The sequence below is a fragment of the Toxotes jaculatrix genome, chromosome 19, assembly GCF_017976425.1.
Source record: "Toxotes jaculatrix isolate fToxJac2 chromosome 19, fToxJac2.pri, whole genome shotgun sequence".
NCBI classification, from domain to species: Eukaryota; Metazoa; Chordata; class Actinopteri; family Toxotidae; genus Toxotes; species Toxotes jaculatrix.
Genome location: NC_054412.1, coordinates 6,013,632 through 6,034,502, shown reverse-complemented (window position 1 = coordinate 6,034,502; position 20,871 = coordinate 6,013,632). Strand labels below are relative to the sequence as shown.

Below are 20,871 nucleotides of genomic sequence, written 5' to 3'. Positions count from 1 at the left end.
GGCTTTAGCACAATTTTGACCCACATACAGGGAGCACTGTAAAAGTATCTCCATTTTAAATCCCACTAACTGCTGCAACAGAGATGACTGACCCACACCGTACCTTTTATTCAGCTGGAGAATGAATGTACACAATATTTTAGATAGGGTGGAAGACTGTGTGCGGAGCTGTTTCTTGGCTGGTAGCAGTAACTCCCAGGAGTCTCAAAGTGACAACAAGACTCTAGCCAGGCTAGCTGTTTTCCCCTGTATCCATGTACCTATATAACTCTCAGCAGGAAAGTGAGCAAACGTATTTCCCAAAATGTCAAACTTTTCTTTTAATGGTTGCAAATGCTGGTTATGCACAAATTGTGCTGAGAAGAAAATGCAAGCCCAACTTGTGATAAAAGCACTCCAGTGGCTGTTATTCCCCTTTCTGCAATCAAAAGCCAATTGTTTTTCTGGCAGGAATGCAAGACATCTGTTTTTCATTCAATCCTGTGAAATAATCTTATAATGAATAAAACTGTAGAAGTTTGGCCCCAGTGGGAGAAGTGAAGGGATGAGGTGTGGCTGAGGCACCCCTGTCCCGGACGAGGGGTTCAAATCTGACATCACTGGGACACGGAGAATGGAAAGTGCATCCCACACCCTTCAACTTCAGTCAGCAGAGAGAGGGGAGAGGGTTTGCTTTTCACTGAAACATGGGTGTGGTGGCGTGCTCCTCAGTATTTTTTTTTTTTTTTGGGAGGGGGGGGGGGGGGGGGGGGGGGGGGTCTGACTCATAGCTTTTCTATTCTGATGAGAGTTGGCTTTGCTCCAGACGAAAGACACCAGAACCAGATTTCCCACAGTTCTGGACAATGTTTTTCATTTATTTTAACCTTTATTCAATTATACATCGTCCATTCACTTGTAATGAGAAAATATGATTTACCTTTTTCTTGTAATTTTGTTTTGCCACTCCAGTTCACTTCACAGCGAAAACACAGCCGAGGCTGTCATCGGCACTGCCTCAGAGAAACAGCCAGGTTTATTGGACTGTACAGGCTTTTGCATATTCCTCCTCAGCGGGAAGCACCGTGTTTCTACATGAATGAACATGGCTGAGTTGTCAGAAGGCTGAATGGTGAAACAGGCTCAATCTGTGTTACACAGGGAAGGAAGCTGCTCTTTGATACCAGTGGCATGCAGAGCTGAGACCAATTCTCCAAGAGACTCCGCGAGCACAAGACAGAGTTTCATTCCTCTCGTTTAAAGTGGCGTCAGATGCATAGTGTACCGAGTTATGCAAGCCCACAATAAAAAAAAAAAAAAAAGATCTGCCTTTGTGTAACACATACCCCCCCAAAAAAACTAGTAAACCATTTGACTGAGAATCCAAAAACATAAAAGGGGAAACCAATGAATGAATTTTGCATAATGTCATGTGCATGTAAACAAACTGTACAAAGCATAGTTTGTAAGCATAGTTGCAGCATGTTGTAGGCTTTTAGTAACAGTCAGTTTCATTGCATTCTCTTTTGTCAATGGCTATGATTGATAGAGAAATGTCTGGTATGCTGGTGGCAGCGGAAGTCCAGAGAAGCCCAGAAGAAACAGGGAGGAGTCTGCTAGTCCTGGACCGAGCTCTTTGGTCCAAGTTTCAGAGACAGAAAATGTTTGGAAGTGTCTTAACATTGTCCTGTAAACAGTTAAGTGTACATGCAGATTTTGCTGTAGTCAGAGTCACTGGAAAAAACCAAACAGTTTCCTTCTGTTCTTGGTTACTTCAGTCATTATAATGTTATTCATCTTCAGTCTGCTGGAGCTGGAGTTTACGCCTCTACCAATAAAGTCAGTGTGTCTGCCTCAGAGGAAAGTGGCAGATTAAAGGGTACTCATGCAGTCTCTGGCAGTGAGGACGGGGGAACCCATGCCCGCCCTCACACCTGTATGCAGCACACACACACACCCCACACATCCCACAAGGTGCTTCTTGCTCCGCCTAAAACTCTCTGAATGTCCAGGGAATGCTGTTAATATAAGTTTAGTCTTCACAAGTCTTTGTCCTATGTGTCGGTGAGTGTGTGCCAGTGGCAGACCTGCTGTCCCTCCGCCTCCTTCATCTCTGTCCAGTGGGCCAGCTGCTCCTCGCCGGTGCTGTTGAGGCCCAGGGAGACCCAGCCCAGCCTCTCCCTGGGCCTCATGCTGCTCCGGCGGCAGAACACCGACACCACCAGAGACACCTCGGACAGCTGGAAGAGCGCCACCTGGAACACAAACGTCTCCTTGTAGGTGGGGTTGGGCTGACCGCGGCACACCGCCGTCTTATACTTGGACATCTCCTTCCCCTTGGAGTCCAGCATGGTGAGCTTCACATAGGTGTCTGAAAGGTGGTGTGGCAGAGTGGTGAGAGAGTGCCATCAAGTGGTGGGACATCAGTACTGTGAATGTTAAATACTGTGCAGCAGTGGTATGAAATTGGTGTCCTTAAGGAACAGCCTAGCCCTGGACATTTTCCGTCTTGCGCTCTAATCAAAGACTGAATTAAAACTGGGAAGCCAAGTCACAAAGCCCCTAAAGTCCTGAGAGCCCACAAGATAAAAAATAAAATATCAGGACCTGAGAGGCTCCATGCCAAGTCAGTGTAGCTCTGTGTCTCAGAAAAGACCAAAACTGAAGACCAGTGCTTCCAGTGTTTTTAAAGGAGTAGTTACAAAATGACATATCTGGCCATGAAGAGTTTTGTTGTATTTGTCCAGGTTTGTAATGTGTATAACATACAACATTGTTAAAGGAACAGTTCAACATAAAACAAAGAGATAAAACATCTTTAATTACTGAGGCTTAGCAGAGCAAAATGTTGAACTACTCCTTCAAAAGACTTAAATGTAATTTTTCAAACCGGACAAAGAAACCAAAAGTAAACTCACTCACCTCTCATGATATAAAGCTGTCCCCCTACGAAGTGTTTTATACAACAAAACAGACCATCTGTGACACACACAAACACACCACACACGGTTGGAAAAGAAGACAGAGAGGAAGCTGTCAGGATTAACTGTTTAAAGACTGTGATACACAGCAGAAGGTCAGCTTTCATCGGAAACGCTGATGAGCAGCAATTGCTTCAGCATGGCTTTAATCACTTAAGTTATTAAAAAAGTTGGTACTGTTGCCAGGAAACATCTAATGTTGTTACTCGCTGCTGAGAGTCTTGCCCAAAACAATTACCTGGTGTATCAACACCCCTGAGAGTTGGGGACATTACGAGGGAGAATTTTCCTGAACAGGAAAATCTGCTTCATCACTCAGCACCTCATCCCAAGCGGGCACAAAGCGTGGCAGCTTTTGTACTTACTGACGGGTTTATCAGACACTGTGGTTTTGAAGTGGCTTCCCTGGATGACCTCGGCAGATAACCGTCCCGTGGCAGAGTTGTAGATGAGACCCAGGAGGATCTCCGGCAAGGACGAGTCTTCAGTAGAGCGGTAGGACAGAGCACCTGCGCTGCGAGACACGCTCACCAGAGAGCCACAACCCTGTGAGACGAAACAGAAAGTTAGTCAAAGAAGATAGAGAGAATTTGTCGGTGTCGATTTGATTTTTATAGACCAAAACATTAATTGATCAATGGAGAAAATAATTAGAAAACTAATCTGTAATGAAAGTAGTCATTAATTGTAGCCCTATACTAATTTGTGGTGACAAAATAGTGAGAGTAGAATCAAGTCTACAGCTGATATGTTCATTCTTCACATTGCTTCTGGCAGAACTTCACACAGTGCAAGATTTAAATTCACAAAGTGTTCTCACTGTAAGTTCAGAGCCGGGTTCCAGGGTGACAGGTAGAGCGATCTTGCCCTGAAGGTTGAGCTTAGTCAGGTAGAACACCTTCTCTCCCAGGACCTTCTCCTTTTTCATCCTCCTGATGCTGTACAGACGGAAGCGAACAGCGTAGTCCCCCAGAGCCTCCTGTTCTACTCTGGAAAACTTGAATGTTTCCGTGAAGACGGGACACGGGCCCTTCTGTACGCCCGTCTTGGCCCGCTGCTTCTTGGTTGGCAGCAGGACCAGGTGGACCTGCCACGAGATGTTTCCTGTCTGTTTGAGGGCAGGGATGTCTGTTGCCGCCGTGACCGTGACGGCCAACCACTGCTCACTGGAGTCGTACTCAAAGGCGACGTCCAGCGTGCCGTATTTGGCGAGGGGCTCTGGTTCGTAGGCCGTGGGGAGCTGAGGGCCAGAGCCATCCTGAAGTGAAGAATGAAGGTGGAGAAAGAGGTGGCCATGTTTCTTATTGGAAAATAAACAATATAGCATATCTTTTGTATGTGTTGTAGCCCTGGGAGCCCAGTTGGCAGTTATTAAGAAACACTACAGGACTGGTAGAGAAATGCAGCACTGTTGGTTAAACATGCACCACCACCTTATCGCCCACCCCCTGTCTGCTTGAGTTAAATGACCTGAAACTGTAACTGACCCTGTAACTGAAGAAACATCTTGGTGAATTACAGGTCAGTGCAAATCTAAGCCATTAAAGCAAAGCGCTGATTCTGTTGTTGTGCTGCTTAGAAAGGGGGAACATTCAGTAACTTTGATCTCACCTCTGGTCCCAGAACAGCGGTGCTGTCACTGGGTATGTCCTCCTCACAGCCTTTGTTGAGGTAGCTCTCAGTGTCCTGGTCCACACTGGCCTCGCTGGAGCAGCGGGGGCTGTCGCAGCGTTGCGGGGACGAGCCCCTCCGGACCCCTCGCTCTGAACGGGAACGAGAGGACACGCAGGCCGCCGAGCCCTTGTCCTGGTACGGAGGAGGCTGGAGCTCATTGAGAGAGGAATCTTTCTTTATCCTCTGGATGCTGTTGGCTGCTTTCGTTACCGGGACACAGAGACATAAAGAAAGAGTAATGTGATATGGAATGGACTGTTACTGGAGACATACAATGCTCTGCTGAGATACTCATTATGTGTGCGACATACAGTCGACCACGGTGTCAAGTTAACCTCTTCAACTGTGTCGAGCCCTTGGGTGAGTCCATCTTTACAAACCCATGAAATTCTTGCAGTTTCCAAAGTTCAGTACATCATTCCAAGCACTGAGGCATCCATTAAAAATATGGCTTCTGACTGTTTTTTGTTGTGCAATGTAAGAAAAGTATTTTTAAAGCCGGTTAGCTTAATTTAGCATGAAGACTGAAAACAGGTGAAAATGGCCAACAAAATCCACAACCCTCTGTTGATTTTATACTTTTGTATGTATTAAAAAATGAGATTAATACGTTAATTAGTGCTCTTTGGAGGTACTAGTGCATGGATTTTGATAAGTCTGGACAATTCCCATCTTTGTGCTAGGCTAAGTTAACTATGTGCTGGTGGCAGCTTCATATTTTAATGCATATTCATACAGTCCTTAGATGGGTGGTATCGATGTTCGTTTCTGGCTCTTGACAGGAAACTGAAAAACCATATGAGCCGATGTAGATGTGCATATTCTCACCCTGTTCACTGGAGGCCTCACTGCTGTATCCTCCCTGCTCAGTGGACTGCTTACGTTTGCTGCTCCACACAGAGGATGCATTCTCCTGGGCCACCGCCTCGCCTCTGTCCTCCTCACTGTCCGATAAAACTCCCTCTGCACAGAACACACAGATGCTCGAGATCAAACATCACATTTATCTCGCAAAACACAATATGTGCGAGGGCTAAAGAAGCAAGGAGAGCTGAGATGCAGGTGCTGAAACTTTCAAGTAGCAAAAGTCAGTTTAGGGATAAGAACTTCAGATGTCAGAAGAGCTGGAGTTTCAAAGCAAGAGAAGAAGAAGAAGAAGTCCAGAGAGTGGTGGTGAACAAGCAGCACACCGTCTAACCTTGGTTGCCTTTCTTTTTCTTCTTGCTCTTCTTGCCTTTCTCCTTCTTCTTCTCCACATCCGATGCTTTTTCTTTTTTCTTTGAATCTTCTTTTGCTCCTTTTCCCTTCTTCTTGCCTGACTTTTTCTTCTTTACTGTTGAAGACGTCCTTGAAAGCTCAGCCTCTTCCTCATCGTCTCCCTCTCTCTCCACGCTGTGCTCCATCTCTTCTTCCTTTTCTCCCTCATCTTCTTGCTTTTCCTGTTTTGATGAACTGTTTTCAGTTTCGGGACCAGGTGAATGAGGAGCTTCATCACAGTCATCACTTGTCTGCTGAGGTGCTGTCTTGTCTATACTGTCACTCGCTTCTCTGTCTTGCCCACTGCTGTCGTCCGTTTTCTCATGAGCTTCACCCTCTTTCTTTTCCTCTTGGGATTCCTCTTTCATTCTCTGAGACTGGGCTTCTTTCTCCAGCTGCTTCTCCCTCCTCTCCTTCCTCCTCTGCTCTCTCCTTTCTTGCAGCTCCCTCTCCTCTTTCTTCCTTTTCTCTTCCTCTGCTAACTCAGCTTCTGTCTTTTTAACTCGCCAGCATCCATCCCGCCATTCCCACTCCAGCTGGCTCGGAGCGTACTCTGCCTCTGTTGAATCACTGCTTTGGTTGTTTTTTGAAACTGTGGTACTTGTTTCAGAGTCTCTAGACATTTGCCACATGCTTTTGGCGCTGGCCTTTCCCTCCTGTGCTGCTGAAGTCTGACCAGACTCCTGCCCCCTGCTGCCTCTGTTTTCCCCATCTTCCTCCTCTTGCACCTTGTTGATGATCGTGGTGACCTGCTCGGTCAGCTGGTCGCTGACAGCGTAAGTGACATCGCTGACAGTGTTGGCCAAGTCGTCCACGCGACTGGTAACCGAGTCCAAGATGGAGGAAATGTTGACAGATGGGAGGTTCTGCTGGAAGCTCTTGAAGAAGGCCATCTCTCAGCCGGGGCTCTCGTCACCACGCTGACCGCTAGATTAGCTCATCAGAGGCACTGACACGGACATGTGGTTGTTAGCAGGGTGCGGTGCCAGCGTCACAGTGTGCGCTCAGAACAACATATACATACACACCAATATGGCTATAGTGAGGATTACAGGACATGTTTTGTAACAAAGACTGTCTCACAGTGGTTTTCATTTAGCTTTTTGTGTTTTATAAAACAAAAGTCAGGCTCAGATATTTTTGGACATAATTTCTGTCGGTTATGATGACATTCTAGTCACCAAGTTTGCCTTCGCTTTCTCTGCCAAGTAAGTTTGGCGAAGCTGTTATATATTAAAACCTGATCTGACCTGATATTTTAAAATCTAATTTTATTCTATCTTAATTGATGTTATTATGGTTTTTATCGCTGGTTCTAATGTTTTTCTTTGATATTACTTTTATGTTATTTTTTTTCCTCTGTTTTTCATCATTTTTGTTTTATCAGTTATTAAACATTTAAAACAAAAAAACAAAAAAAAACATCCTAGTGTGCAAATGTAGGCGCTGTGGTAAATCTATAAGTGTGTTGAGTACCTGGCTGGGTGTTCTTATAGCCACTGAGCTGTGACAGATCGTCAGGACTCCCCACTGACAGCTTGTTGCTGAGGTAAAGAAAAAACAGAGCCATCAACGCCATGAAGGCTGCAATGGAAGACAGGACACCCAGAAGCTCAGGAGAGACTGAGGAGAAGAAGAACAGAAATAAAAGAGAGAGGGAAGAGGGGGAAAGGAAAGACAGATGGAAAAAGAGACACAGAAAAACAAATTAGACACAGACAAACACAAGTTATACTGACTACGGAGATATGTAGCAGTTAAATTTCCAAAGTCAACCAAAGAAAAAAAGAGTCCCCACAGCTATAAATAAAAAGAAACACAGATGGCTGCAAAAAAAAATGCTATTTTGAACAGAATGCTTTTAAGGCTGTAAACAACTCTACTTTGAAACCACAAATAATTTCGTTTGATGATAAGACGTCTTATTTTGGAATCAAGCTCCTCAAATGTTGACTACATTTGCCTGCTACTGTAGTTTAAAACAATCAGTTTTTTTTCCACTTCAAAGGCAACGCAGATACAATCTACAGCGCAGTATGTAGGCCAACCATACTTCATGTAACCATCCAGCCCAGTGCTGCTGATGTGCTATTTTTATGTCGGCCTCAAAGGGACTGCATCTGACTGAAACGCAGACTCGGTAAACCCAGCAAAATCGAGCACTTCATAGGCTCAAACGCAGACACATCACAGTGTAATAGCTGAAGAAAAGGGGAAGTCGGTGCACAATGAAGCATGAACGGCATTTCTAAAGGCCGAATGCCTCAGTGGAAAGGGCAGCTTGTGAAGTAAAGCACACTGTAGGCGAGGTTCAACAATACGAGGGGTCTGCGTTTTCTTCAGACACATAATACAGCTATAATACAGTTTCTGATCCCTATATTCAACAATGGATCCCTTAGTATTTTATTACAGAGACTTTGCATGTCCACACAAGTGTTTTCTGAAGGGGCGCATGCCAGGAAAAAAAGTTTGAGAACCCCTGTGTTAGTTCACAAGTCACTCTCCTTTAAGGTCTCTTCTTCTATGGGTTTGTTGCTGTTAACTGGACAAAACAATCAATTTGAAGACATCAGCTTGATTTTAGTAAATTGTAATTGCCTTTTTTTTTTTTTTATTAAAAAAAAATATTTCTTGACAGTTTAGAGACGGAACAGTTAACTGATCAATAGATAAAACGTTCTGCAGACGAATCAATAATAAAAATAATCATCAGTTTCAGTCCTATGAAAAACAGTGAAATAAAACAGAGGTGCATTTTGGGCCGGTGCGACTGGTGAAGCGGACAAAGCCCAAATGTTGCAGCATGTGGTTTGTAGCAGGTGCTCACATCCAAAACACGCATCACCAATCACTGATCAAATTGGTCATCAGTGTGAAAACTGGTGTCTCCCCGAGAGCACAGATTATAGAGGAAGTGAGAAAAACAGAGGCCCACTTTGTCAAACCTCCTGACTACAGACTGAACTTCTTATGGACAGACTTGTTTCACCATGGCAACAGGCAGAAACCACTGCAGCCTGACAACCAGCTCTGCCTGCTGCAGACTCCCAAAATGACGAACGCTAAATTCCCAAGAATGGCAAGAGAAGTAGGCGAGAGATAAGAGAGCGATGTGGCGGCAGAGGCTTACCTTCTCTAAATGAATATCCTATTTAAAGGCAGCTGGCTTCCAAAAAGCACTAGCAGCACTTCTGCAAATATAGATAGTAAGTGATCGCAGAAGAAGCAAAGACAAAGCTGTCCTGCTCTGAAGTAATCCGACATGTAATAAATCCCTTACTCTTAGTCCTGTCCAGCACTTGCCAGGCTTACGTATCAACTCTCACTGCTGACAGTTGTGTTGATTGAGCCAGAATGACCTCTGCAGCCACGGACACAGCAGCCGTCTGTCGAAAATGAACAGCTTATGGCCCTGTGCCCTGGGGTGTGATGACACTTCATACATGGCCCTGCTCTGTAAATGTCAACGACAGTTGAATAATTTAGACACCTGAGGTAACCTGATCCCTGCGTCAACGTACACTGGAAAGTGGAGTGGCAGTGAACCAGCCTTCCAGAGAACTCACCCCGCTATCAGTTATTTTTTTATATAACACCCATTATTCTCAGGAAAGTCTGGTATTTCTCTTACCAGCAGATACGATTAAAGTGGATTTTCTCCCTTCCCGTTCAATTTCTCTGCCTTTTAACTCCCCTCTCTCACCCTATCCCATCCTCACTGAGTGTGCGCATGTATGATTTGTGTGTCCGAAAAGAATAAACAAGAAAACATAACAATAATAAATCTAAATAAATCTGTTTTTCACGGCGTGTGAACTGAGGCTGAACTCAGGTCTCTGAAATGAGCCTCAGGATTCAATCTGCCATTTGTTCCAGGTAACGACTCCAGCAAGCTGACTAACCAACATGAAAACGCAGCCACTGAGTTGTGCATAGTGAAAACAGCAAATGAAAAATAAGCTCAGAGAAACGTGAGCTTGTGTTGTCGAAACGGTCGCATCAAATAAATACGGGGGAAATAAATCATTTTGTCATGTTTCTGGATGGAACACACCTGGACACAAGTTATGTAAAAGCACCTCATCATGGCCGTTAGCCTTCATTAATTTATTCGTGTAACAACTTGCCCCACTTTTATCCCAAGTTTTTGACCACTGCATACTTAACTCTGCTGTTGTTTATACGGCATGCTTGTTTAAAAAGTAGGTAGGCAATCTGGAAATGTTGCTTACACATGGACCTCTGATACGAAACAAAACCTCCACGCTGAATTAATCATGAACACACAGCTGCCTTCTTTTGCTGAAGTGAACTAAAACTTGATATGTCATGCATAATTCACACGCAGACCGTATGCTTTCTGGGGTCTATATAGAGAAACTCACTATACACCAAACTTCAGTGAAAATTCACAGGAAAGAGGCGGAGACCTAAATATCTGGGCGTAGAACTCAATAGCAATCAGTCATCCAGTCAAACAGACCATGATGCACAGGTGGAAAACAAACAAACGGAATTGTATTCATATGCGTATTGAGGCATTCAAGTACGGGGATAAGCTCGGCTGTAGTGTGGTCTTACCTCGTCTGGCACAGATGAGCTCATGAACACCACAGTTTCTGCCCCCTCCTGGAGGAAAGAGAGAGATGAAAAGTCAGGAGTCAGAGGTTAAAATATGATTTCATGTACTGTAGAAACATATGCTCAGGCTTCGGGCTAGAGGAGCTGGCAGATGGTCATCATGTCAGCAAATATAAAACTGATTAGCTGCAACCAACTGAAAAATAAAACAACACACGTGAACATCACGCTAACATTAATTTGCCAATAAGGAGATGTATGTGGAAAATGAGAGTGAACAGTAAGTTGAGAGCATCTGGCTTAAAGGAACAGTTCGACATTTTTTGGAAATACGCTTACTGAAGATGAAGAAGATGAAGACGATTTATACCACTCTCATATCTGTACCAGAAAAGCAGCCAGCTCACTTAGTTTTATCTTCAGACAGAGCTTTGCTAGCTGTTTCCTCCCAATTCCCATCTTTATGCTAAGTTATTCTAACCATCTCCTGATTTCAGCTTCATATTTAACAGATAGATATAAGAGTGATATTGATCTATTCATCTGACTTTTGACCCAAAAAAAAGTATTAGGTACATTCAGGGATAATGCACTTTGAACAACTCTAAAGAAATAAAAGAAGTATAGTGCAAGTAGTTTTGAATCCTCTCTATATCAGAGTAAGTGCCATACATTTTTAAAATGTTCCTGTATGTGGGTCAAGAGTGTGCTAAAGCCCATTAATACAATAAATTATACATAAACTTGATTATTACTCTAATGCATCTTTCATAAGATTTAAATAACCTAATTTGTTACAGTCATATTTTTGAAATACTGAGCTCATGAGTCCTTTCTAAGCACCCTGACAGTAAATTTTGACCAGACACCAAAATTAAGTCTCTTAAGTCTCTTTATTATTACTTATATTATATTATATTAATTATATATTATAATTACTTTTTTTTTTTTTACATTTTATTAATTAACTGTTTAAATAAAGTGTCTTAATGTCCCACCATAAAGGTCCAAACTCTCTGTAAGAATAAAAGTCTGGTGAGGAAATCCTGAAATGTATGTATTTATTGGTCTAAAGGTGGTCAAATTCAATTATAAAGATTAAATATCTAGAAATAAGGATTGGACCCTGAAAGTGGTCTGAGGCACGGACTCCATGCCAGAGTACAGAGAAAGCTCTGAGGCAGATTTGTCTTTTATCACACAGCAGACAGACTCTCTGTGGACCAATTCACTTAATGGTACAGAAACTCTCTGTTGGTTTCTTGCAGAAATAAAAAGATTGCCAATATGTACCTACTGGTCTTTGACTACATTACCAGACAAAGGTTTTACAGCTCAAATTGAAAAATAATGTAAATTAAAGAGTTATAAAAAAAAAGTGCCAATGGGAAAAAATGAAATTAAGAATAACTGAAACTATATTCTAACCAGTACGACCGGAGCAGTGAGTTATGTGGAGAATCTGATTAAAGATGCTGCAGGTACAGTTCAGTTCTAAGTGTATGAACTGTGAATTCTCCATTCCCGTGCCCGGTACACTGCTGACTTTATGAAACCGTACCTGCTCTGAGTGCTCTCGCGCTCTCTCTCTCGGGCGTCACGGTGTATCAGCAAACACCGCTGCACGCATGGCTGCACGTGACACAATAAGAACCGTGTCCGTAGCGGGACTGGGGCAAAGCACGCGCCTACTCCACACTGACTGCGTCCCTTTGTCGCTGCTCGGTGTCCCGGTCACTGTCACTAAAACCTTGAAGAGACACTTATCCATCAGCATGTTACCTATTGTATTTGCTGAACACATTGCCCCGTAATGAGCTGTACTGACTGGACACATCCCTCGTGATGATTAGGGACAGTATCAATAGCACGTGCAGCCGTGAAAAGGCTTAGACAACAGCGGAGTGATTTCGAACTCAGATCGTTATTATTATATATTTTTTTTATTGATAATATTAAACTATATTCATCCGCCAAGTTATGTAGTTCTTTGACAGTAACAAAAACAAAAGTAGTTACTATTGCTGCTGTTATTTTATGGATTTATGTTTGGTTAAAGACATTCTTAATTAATCGCGGCACTGTCCCATGTGTGTTGTCATCAGTTTTTTTTTTTACAAACGTGATTCGGACAACCAAAGCACCGGGACCGGGTCTGTGTCTCTGTCCACTTCTGCATCACTTCACGCGGCTGAGAGATCACAACATTCCCGCATCAGTACTGCGGGTGTCCGCGCTCCAGCATCATCCGGCCCCGTGAAGCTGGGAGGCTGCCGTCCCAGCTCCGGAGCACTGCGGTACTCGCGGCGTGATTTATTAAGAAACTGGATTTAGAAAATAACGGCCTATTTGATGTGATTATTTAATATTTAATGCGATATTAAACGGCGTTCTCATTCCGTCCCGAGCAAAGTTTCACACGACTCCCGCAGGACACCTGAAACCGAGTACTTACCGTCAATCGCCATGATGCTCCGTCTCGGACTCTACCAACTGTGGGGGGGTGAGGAGAGGAGAGGAGGGGGGTGGTGGAGGAGGGAGGTCATTCATGATCCAGGGGACGGTTTGTGTGTGTCAGATGGAGAGATTGTATAAGCATTTTTTTAAAGTTAAAGAATCTAAATTGAAATAGACACCAGTCATATTGTCTCTAGTCGTTTTGTCTCTTTATGGTCTTGTGAGCTTTTTGTGTGTTTGTTTACAACACATTACAAATATAAAAGTGTTCATACAATGAATGTGTGTGGCAGTAGCTAAGACTCCACAAGGAGATCTTAGGATAGGATAGAATACAAATACAGTGATTTAAACAGTGATGGACTGTGGCAGGCTAGTGTATATTTGATGCTGTAGATAAATATCGTGGGGTGCAAAGTGACTCACGTTTTGGTGAAAATTTCCAGAGATGCATCAAATATTTCTAAGAACAGAAATGTCTTACTGAAAATGTAATCTATCAGTTAAAGAAAAGAATGTGGTGGCAATCCCATTTCAGAATCTAAATCTGTTTTGATTGCTGCTCGTATTGGAGTGAGAACAGCAACTGATGCAGAACAGCCAGTCTTTGTGGCTGTTCTGCATCTCTTTATAGTAATTTTGTGTGCACCTTTTCTGTGGCCACTTTGTAGTTGCCTGATTGACTTTCCAACAAGAAATGTTAACAGCCACTTCACACAGAGGCCCTGGGCCGCTGCCTGGCCTAACCCCGCCTGGCTTGCAGTTCCAGTTCATCCCAGATGTTGAGGTTGGGGCTGAAGTCAGGTCTTTGTGCGGTCAGGATCGTCTACACCAGACTGGGAAAACCATTTCTTTATGCAGGAGGCACTGATATATAGAAACATGTCTTACAAAGCTGGAAGCACAGTATTGTTTTAAACATCACTGCAATGTGTTCGATTAGGAGATTTCTCTCTGTAGGAACAAAGGCAACAAACCAGAAAAGCACACCAAGTTTGCCGGCAGGGTTGTCCACATACTTTTGGCCATATAATTAACTCTCTTGCCCAACCAGCCAACCGAGTGAAGTGATGCCCCAGACCTGCTTGCGTCACCCCCGGAAGACACGCCCACCAGGCTTTCCCTCACCACATTTCCGCTAAGTTTTCATCTGCTGCTGCCTCACCTTGTCCGGGGTTTGTTGAGGCTGCAAGACGCAGAAGTTTACAAGGAAAAAGAAAAAAAAATGAGTGAAATCAAGCCAAACGATTCAGCTGCAAGCGAGAACATCGCAGAGGAAACAGATTGGGCTGCGGCCAAAGCTTTCTTTGACACCCTTAAAACAAACAAACCGAGACCTGTAAGTAATTTTGCCGAAAAGTTCAGTGGGATTAGCTCGTGTATTAGCTGCACACACTTTCTTGCAAAGCTTTTGAGGCTTCACATGTGCCAAACAGGTTCGGTACTGTAAGCTTGATGCTTTATTTTCTCCCTACCCATTCGCCCCTCACCCCCTCCAGCCCAAACCCCGGTATGCTGTCACCGTCGCCGTCTCCTCTCGCACCCTCTTCAACATGGTGGCAGAGAGGAAGATCTATGAGGAAGAAGGAGTGGAGAAGTACGTGGCTTATCAGGTGGAGCACGAAAACGAGCCTCTGAAACCAGGAGCTGCTTTTCCCTTCGTCAAGGTACATTAAGCCTGAGCATCGTGGGTGTAGGCCCGCTGCAGGTCTCTGCAAGGTGTTTTGCAGGGCGTGGTCCTTGAAGTGCATTTATTCAGCTTAATTCACGTTGTTGACATAGTCCTCACCTGGACAGAACCTGCTTGACAAAGACAGACAGTGATGTTTGATAATGGATTGTGCAATTTTGAGTTTCAAGTCCTCTGTCCACACCCAGAGTAAGAATAGATATGGGTGTCTACTCATTTTTTTACTGGAGGCTGAAACAGATTTGAAGCTACTGAACAACTTCCCATAAAGGCTGGTCAATGTTGAAAGACGATGATTGGACAGGCCTGGTGTTCATCAGACCACGCCTGAATGTGCTTAGTAACTTATGCAGGGGGCAGTTTAACTCTGAAATAAAGGAACATCACAGGAAGAGTGACTGCGCCCTGTTATTGTAAAATGTTTTTTTTAATTCGTTGGCTGTTATGCAACTACTCAGTGACAAGAGATCTGTTACAGACCTGCTGCCACAGCTGGCAACAGACACTGTTGGTCTAAAACCTGATTTGGTTTCCTCCAAATGAAAACCTACCTGGATGGAGGCTATAAACCCTTGACTCACTGGAGCATGTTAATTATTTCCATTGCACCATCGCTCTGTTTTTTATTTTACTGCTGTTTTTTTTTTACGAGCAGTTTCGGAATAGTAGAAAATGGATCACCTGTATAAAAGCTTTGAAGTGAAGATATTTATCATTTAACATGATGTGCTACACATAGAATTTACCCACGTATGTTAATTACTAGTATCTGATACAGCAGCAGCTGTGGGGAATTTACTGTGTATTGATTTTCCATTACTGAGCAAATAAACAGTGCAGCTCGAGGGAACCACTGATGTTTTCATTCATGTGAGGATATTATAAGACTTTGGTGTTTTTCAATTAGATTGTGATAATGACCAGGATACTTACTGAGACTCTGTGTGTTACTGCTCTCTGTAGACAGACACTGATCCCAGTATATCTGTGATAAACTAACACTGTGTGATTAGTCAGCCGTATAATGCATCTCATGAAGGCCTGTGTGGTTTATAAAGCACATTCCTGTGTTTCTGTCTTGATGTTTCCTTTTTTAGACTCTGTGTGATTTAAGTGAAAGGAATGTGTGGTAAAAATGTTGCAGCGTTTGTGTTGTAACCTCACGCTGAACGCTCTGACACCATACCCTGGTTTTTTTGGTGTAAACCTTTCTCTCCCCTCACACAGGCTCTGATGAACGTCAACTCTCGACTGAGGCAGCTCTACCCAGACAACGAGGAGCTGTTTGACATCGTCTTAATGACTAACAACCATGCCCAAGTCGGAGTGCGCCTCATAAACAGCATTAATCACTACGGTACGCTGCCTCCTAAACCAAGTATTGACGATTGTTTGGCACGGTGGCGGGCTCGCCTGCTGCAGCAACAGGCTTAATCAAGAAGAGCACTCAGTCCAGTAATTACACACTAGAAATGAAGAAAAGCTGTTGTAGGATAATTAGAATGGGAATTTCTTTCTTCACATATCTCCAACTTGCTTTTGTACTTTCAGATTTGACCATAGAGAGGTTCTGTATGACGGGAGGGAAGAGTCCTGTAGGTTACCTGAAGGCCTACATGACAAACCTTTACCTCTCCAAGGACTCAGAGAAAGTGACAGAGGCCATAGAGGAAGGTAAGCGATGCTGCTGTTAGATTACTATCCAAATTTCTACCAAAGATGACCTTCTTTTAAACCGTTTTATATCATAAATAGATCACAACATCAGCCTCTCTCAGCAGCCTAGAGATTTTTTTTTTGTGCTTCACTGATATTTACACACTTTGGTGTTGACTTTGTGTGTGACTCACTCACACTATTTGGAGAAATCTCGACCCTACACCGTGCAGCAAGAAGGAACTGGTTTCTGACAGTGTGTGATTTATGGCTCCCAGTTGTCTAAATACACACAAAACAAACTTAAAATTGATTGATTAATTGATCAACAGAAAGCCAACTGGCAACAAAACCTTTTCTGGTTCCAGGTTCTTTAAATATGAGGAGTTGCAGCTTTTTTTTGTTTGTTTTATATATCACTTTAAACTGATCGTATAAAATAAATTAAAAAGAATATGCAGCTTAATTCATGATGAAAATTATCATTAGCTGCAGCTCCACTCGTATGTTTTTTGATAAAATTCAGGTTGAACATCTCAGAAGGGGAGATGTCCATGTCCAAGGCCACAGCTGCCCACATACAAGTGATGCATGCTAACACTGCCTGAAGCATGCCAGGCTTTCAGATGAGGCTGCATCTGACCTGTACACGGACTTAGATATATAGTGTGAGTGCGTGTAGGTCATTATGTTTCTCATTTACATAATGTTGCTCAGATGATCTACATGTTGAGGTGTAATGGACCGTTTTCTGATGGATACCAGCGTCTAATGGCTCCAGGATTATTTATAAAGATATTGATGATCAGAACGGGCTTCATTTGATGGGTACACTCCCTCTGATATATTTATATTCAGACCACAACGCATTTACAGTTTCGGTTGAGCCTCTCATTCTTACCAAGCATCAGTACTGTGCTGAATTTATTGTTGCGACCGTGGCTCATTCTCAAACAAAGAAGACGCAGCGTAATCTTTTTGGAAGGAAATTTTATGTGTCATTAGGTCATCTCTCTTTAGGAAACATAAAAAAGAAGATTTCTTATCCGTGGAGTACATACTCATTTCCCCCCCATCAGGAATTGCGGCGGCCACAATGTTTATGCCGGAAAAAGAGACTGATTTGAGCGACACTCAGCTGAGAGTGGCGTTCGATGGCGACGCCGTCCTCTTCTCAGACGAATCAGAGATCATCGTGAAGAAACACGGCCTGGACACTTTCTTTGAGCATGAGAAGCAGTTTGAGAACAAACCTCTTGCACAGGTAATCGTTTGTTTTTTATGTTTGTGTATAGTTAAATGTCACTGACATCTCATGGAGAGAGACATTGTGTGCAGAAGACAGTACATCTTCTTAAAAATGGGGGGAAAAAATAAGGGTTAAAGATATATATTAGTATAGTTTTATTCAAAGCTGTTATTCCTCTCTACATAAAAACTTGTTCTTAAAGAAATTTTCTCTGAATACCGTGGACACATTTCACTCTGCCATTCACCCTCCTAAAGAGATTCCTCGTTCTAGGTTTCTGTAGTTCAGTTTTATTGTGCCACGATGGCTTTGGATTTGCTCTTTCAGCTTATCTGCCATGGCAACAATAAAATTCTCAAACCTCTGCCAAGAACATGGTGGTCACGCTAACCCAAGACGTTCAGTATCAGTAGAAAGTTTTCACTGTCTTTTGTCTGCCTTCAGGTGTTTGAACCCTGATAGACTCCTGAGGTATAAGGTGTTACACCTGTATGAGGCTCTGTGGGGGGTTAGAAACCTGCTCGGCTGGCTCTAGCTAAGTTTTAAATCAACAGAGGTGTCAGTAGTAAGGTACAGGAGTAGTTTTTCAGTTGATGGGTGTTACCACTAATGTAGCTCAATCAGATTGAAAGGGATTTTCTGCTGGTAATATGTTCATTCCAGTGATTCATATGCAATCAGCCAGTTACCCTGAACTAAAAAATACAGATGCTCATCAGACGTGTTCATGATTATTCTAATATTATTATACTTTTTGCTGTGTGACACTTCGGGCATTTAGTTCCTCTTCCCTTTATTTCCCTGTGTTTGTGTTCCACACAGTCTGTGTTGAAAACATTTTAAATTAACTTGATCCTTTGACTCTTTCAGGGACCCTTAAAGTGTTTTCTGGAGGCTCTGGGGAAACTCCAGAGAAAATTCTACGCCAAGAACGAGCGCATGAACTGTCCCATCCGAACCTACCTGGTCACGGCCCGCAGCGCTGCCAGCTCGGGGGCCCGTGTCCTGAAGACCCTCCGCAGCTGGGGCCTGGAGATCGACGAGGCTCTCTTCTTGGCGGGGGCTCCCAAAGGGCCCCTGTTGCAGAAAATTAGACCACACATCTTCTTTGACGACCAGATGTTCCACATCGAGGGGGCCAAAGAACTGGGAACCATATCTGCACATGTTCCTTACGGGATCGGACAGAAGTACCATAAGGGGAAACTCATCGAGCAGCCCGCAAAAAAGGAGTAAGCTAAAAACAGTTAAAATATTAAATATGCACTACGTTTCACCTGCATAAGAGGATGTTTGCTCCAGATTTAATTATTGCATTCAGGAAAATTATCTATTACAAAAATAACAGCCAGTTTTAGAGGATCCTGACCATGAATTTGTAATGCAATCTACAAGGTTTCTTATGGGGGGTTTTATAAAATGTTTTCTGCTATATTCCTTTATGATACTATATTATTGAGTTACACCAGGTGCCACAGACTATTTAGACACTTAATGCTGTTTTGGAAAAGAAACACCAGATTCATTACCTCTTGGTGCCTTACAACCATATCTGTGTACCCTTGCACCTTTTGACAGGTTTACTGTTAGAGGAATAACAATTTCTCTCATTTACATTGGTGTTTATGTTGTTTTCTATACTTTCATATCATAAACACATGCTCATTTTTTATCTTGGTTTTTGGCTGTAGCTTCTTGGCATAATAATATAGGGGTGGGAACGTACAATATATCTGCTGTAGTAGTTGTTTTGCTCTGCATTGGATCTTTTATATAATTTAAAACCAAGGGACATTTATCAGGGTAGAATCTCTATGGTTCACTAGGGAAACTGAGGCCTTTGTTAGTCTTTTTGCTGTTGATGCGCACACACTATAGAAAACTTCCACCTTTTATTTCTCCTCAAACTTTCACACTCATGTTGTGTCAGTTGTTTACGCTTTTAAACTGTATCTGTACATCAGGCCGCACACTGTAACTACACTTAGCTATCATGTTATTGTGTTTTTATATATAAGTGACCACGTAATGTATATTTGCAGATGGCAGTTTGTGTGTTTCATATAATAACACAACTAATTGTCACCTAGGAGTTACACAGTTACACTTGTTGGTAAAACTTAATATCAGCACTGGTAATATTTCCCTATAAGTTGCATTGACTGTAACTGTAACACAAAAATACTATATTTGCACCTTTTCACTTTTCTATGCTCTGATTTTTATCTTTTGAGCACAGACGATGTAGTAGATAAAATAAAGGAACGTGTAGGAATCCTGTTTGCTTGTCTTTGTCAGTGGTGGAAGGTAAATAAGTAAATGTAATCAGGTACTGTGCTTTCTTCGTTCCTACATCTCAGACTGAGCGTTTGAGGGGACCTGATCCTCAGCTTGGGAATCACAAGACTAAACTGTTGAACTTTATATAAAGTAGTTAAAACTAACAACATCTTACTTATGCACTTTTAGGTTTAAGTAGGACTTTGACTTGTAATTAAGTCTTTTCCTGGTTCTGAATGCTTTTTCCCACCACTGGTGTTTGTACATTTCAGCAGTACACAGTGCTGCTTAACTGCAGTTGTCCACCTCAATGCTTGAACTGAACCTGGATTGTCCTACAGCCTCTTGTTCTGTGAGGAGTCACTTCCTGGTGACATTAAACTGGTTCAAGTCAAAAGGTCAGCAGTGTGTCTCTGAACGGATGTGTCCTGTCTTTGCATTCCTATGTTCCTCATCTCACATGTACAGGGTGAAAGAAGCCACCAGGGGGCGATCTTGCACAACTTTGACTGGGATGTCACAGAAAGGGGGGAAAAAAAACAAACAATCCCCTCTGTTTGTGTGTGCATTTTCTAAAGTACACAATTAAAAAGGTGGGAAACATCACTGGAAAACATCACATATACTTAAAAGTGTAATATGAAAAAAGAAAAAACTAACATTTTTGATCTTATAAAGTGCTCTGAGATATATTTCCTCTGTTTGTTACAACTGAGCTCCCACTCGGCCCATTTTTCCAGGTACCGAAATACCACTGCAAAGCACAGCAAGAACAACAAAATGCAAATCACTCTCTTCTCAGTGAACTAACATTAGGCTTAATTGGAAGTTAATGAGATATCCTGCGGTTACAGATATATTAAAATATCTGAGGTTTATCCTACTGGAATAAAACAACACATTAATATGACGTATGTGTTACAGGAAAGAGCCTTATTTTTTGTGTTTTGTACACACACTGACAGTGGTAGTGGAAGTATTCAGATGAATAGAAGAATAGAAGCATACCATATTAAAAAATACTCCATTACAACTCCTACATTCAAAATTCTGAAGTAAAAATC

At 42.7% G+C, this 20,871-nt stretch overlaps 2 protein-coding genes across 5 annotated transcripts; one reads left to right on the top strand and one right to left on the bottom strand.

Moving 5' to 3' along the window:
- Positions 1–740: 740 nt before the first annotated feature.
- LOC121199222 (synaptotagmin-14-like) lies at positions 741–9,278 on the bottom strand. 4 transcript variants are annotated; one of them, XM_041063713.1, is made up of 10 exons: positions 9,175–9,214; positions 9,025–9,085; positions 7,368–7,435; positions 5,833–6,840; positions 5,463–5,597; positions 4,572–4,834; positions 3,781–4,218; positions 3,326–3,506; positions 2,902–2,958; positions 741–2,350 (listed from the first exon to the last, which is right to left on the bottom strand). In XM_041063713.1, exons 4-10 carry the CDS (start codon positions 6,782–6,784, stop codon positions 2,034–2,036), a joined length of 2,343 nt encoding a protein of 780 aa, XP_040919647.1. In that variant the 5' UTR covers positions 6,785–6,840; positions 7,368–7,435; positions 9,025–9,085; positions 9,175–9,214; the 3' UTR covers positions 741–2,033. The 4 variants fall into 4 exon arrangements, with proteins under 4 accessions (XP_040919647.1, XP_040919648.1, XP_040919646.1 ...); XM_041063714.1 differs by lacking the exon at positions 9,025–9,085 and having other exon boundaries at positions 9,175–9,278; XM_041063712.1 differs by having other exon boundaries at positions 9,025–9,248.
- A 4,799-nt stretch (positions 9,279–14,077) lies between these two features.
- Positions 14,078–20,162, top strand: LOC121199601 (cytosolic 5'-nucleotidase 1A-like). The gene is made up of 6 exons (XM_041064442.1): positions 14,078–14,271; positions 14,432–14,599; positions 15,850–15,979; positions 16,174–16,296; positions 17,358–17,542; positions 18,398–20,162. The coding sequence occupies exons 1-6, from the start codon at positions 14,158–14,160 to the stop codon at positions 18,761–18,763; spliced, it is 1,086 nt and encodes a 361-aa protein (XP_040920376.1). The 5' UTR covers positions 14,078–14,157; the 3' UTR covers positions 18,764–20,162.
- Positions 20,163–20,871: the final 709 nt, after the last annotated feature.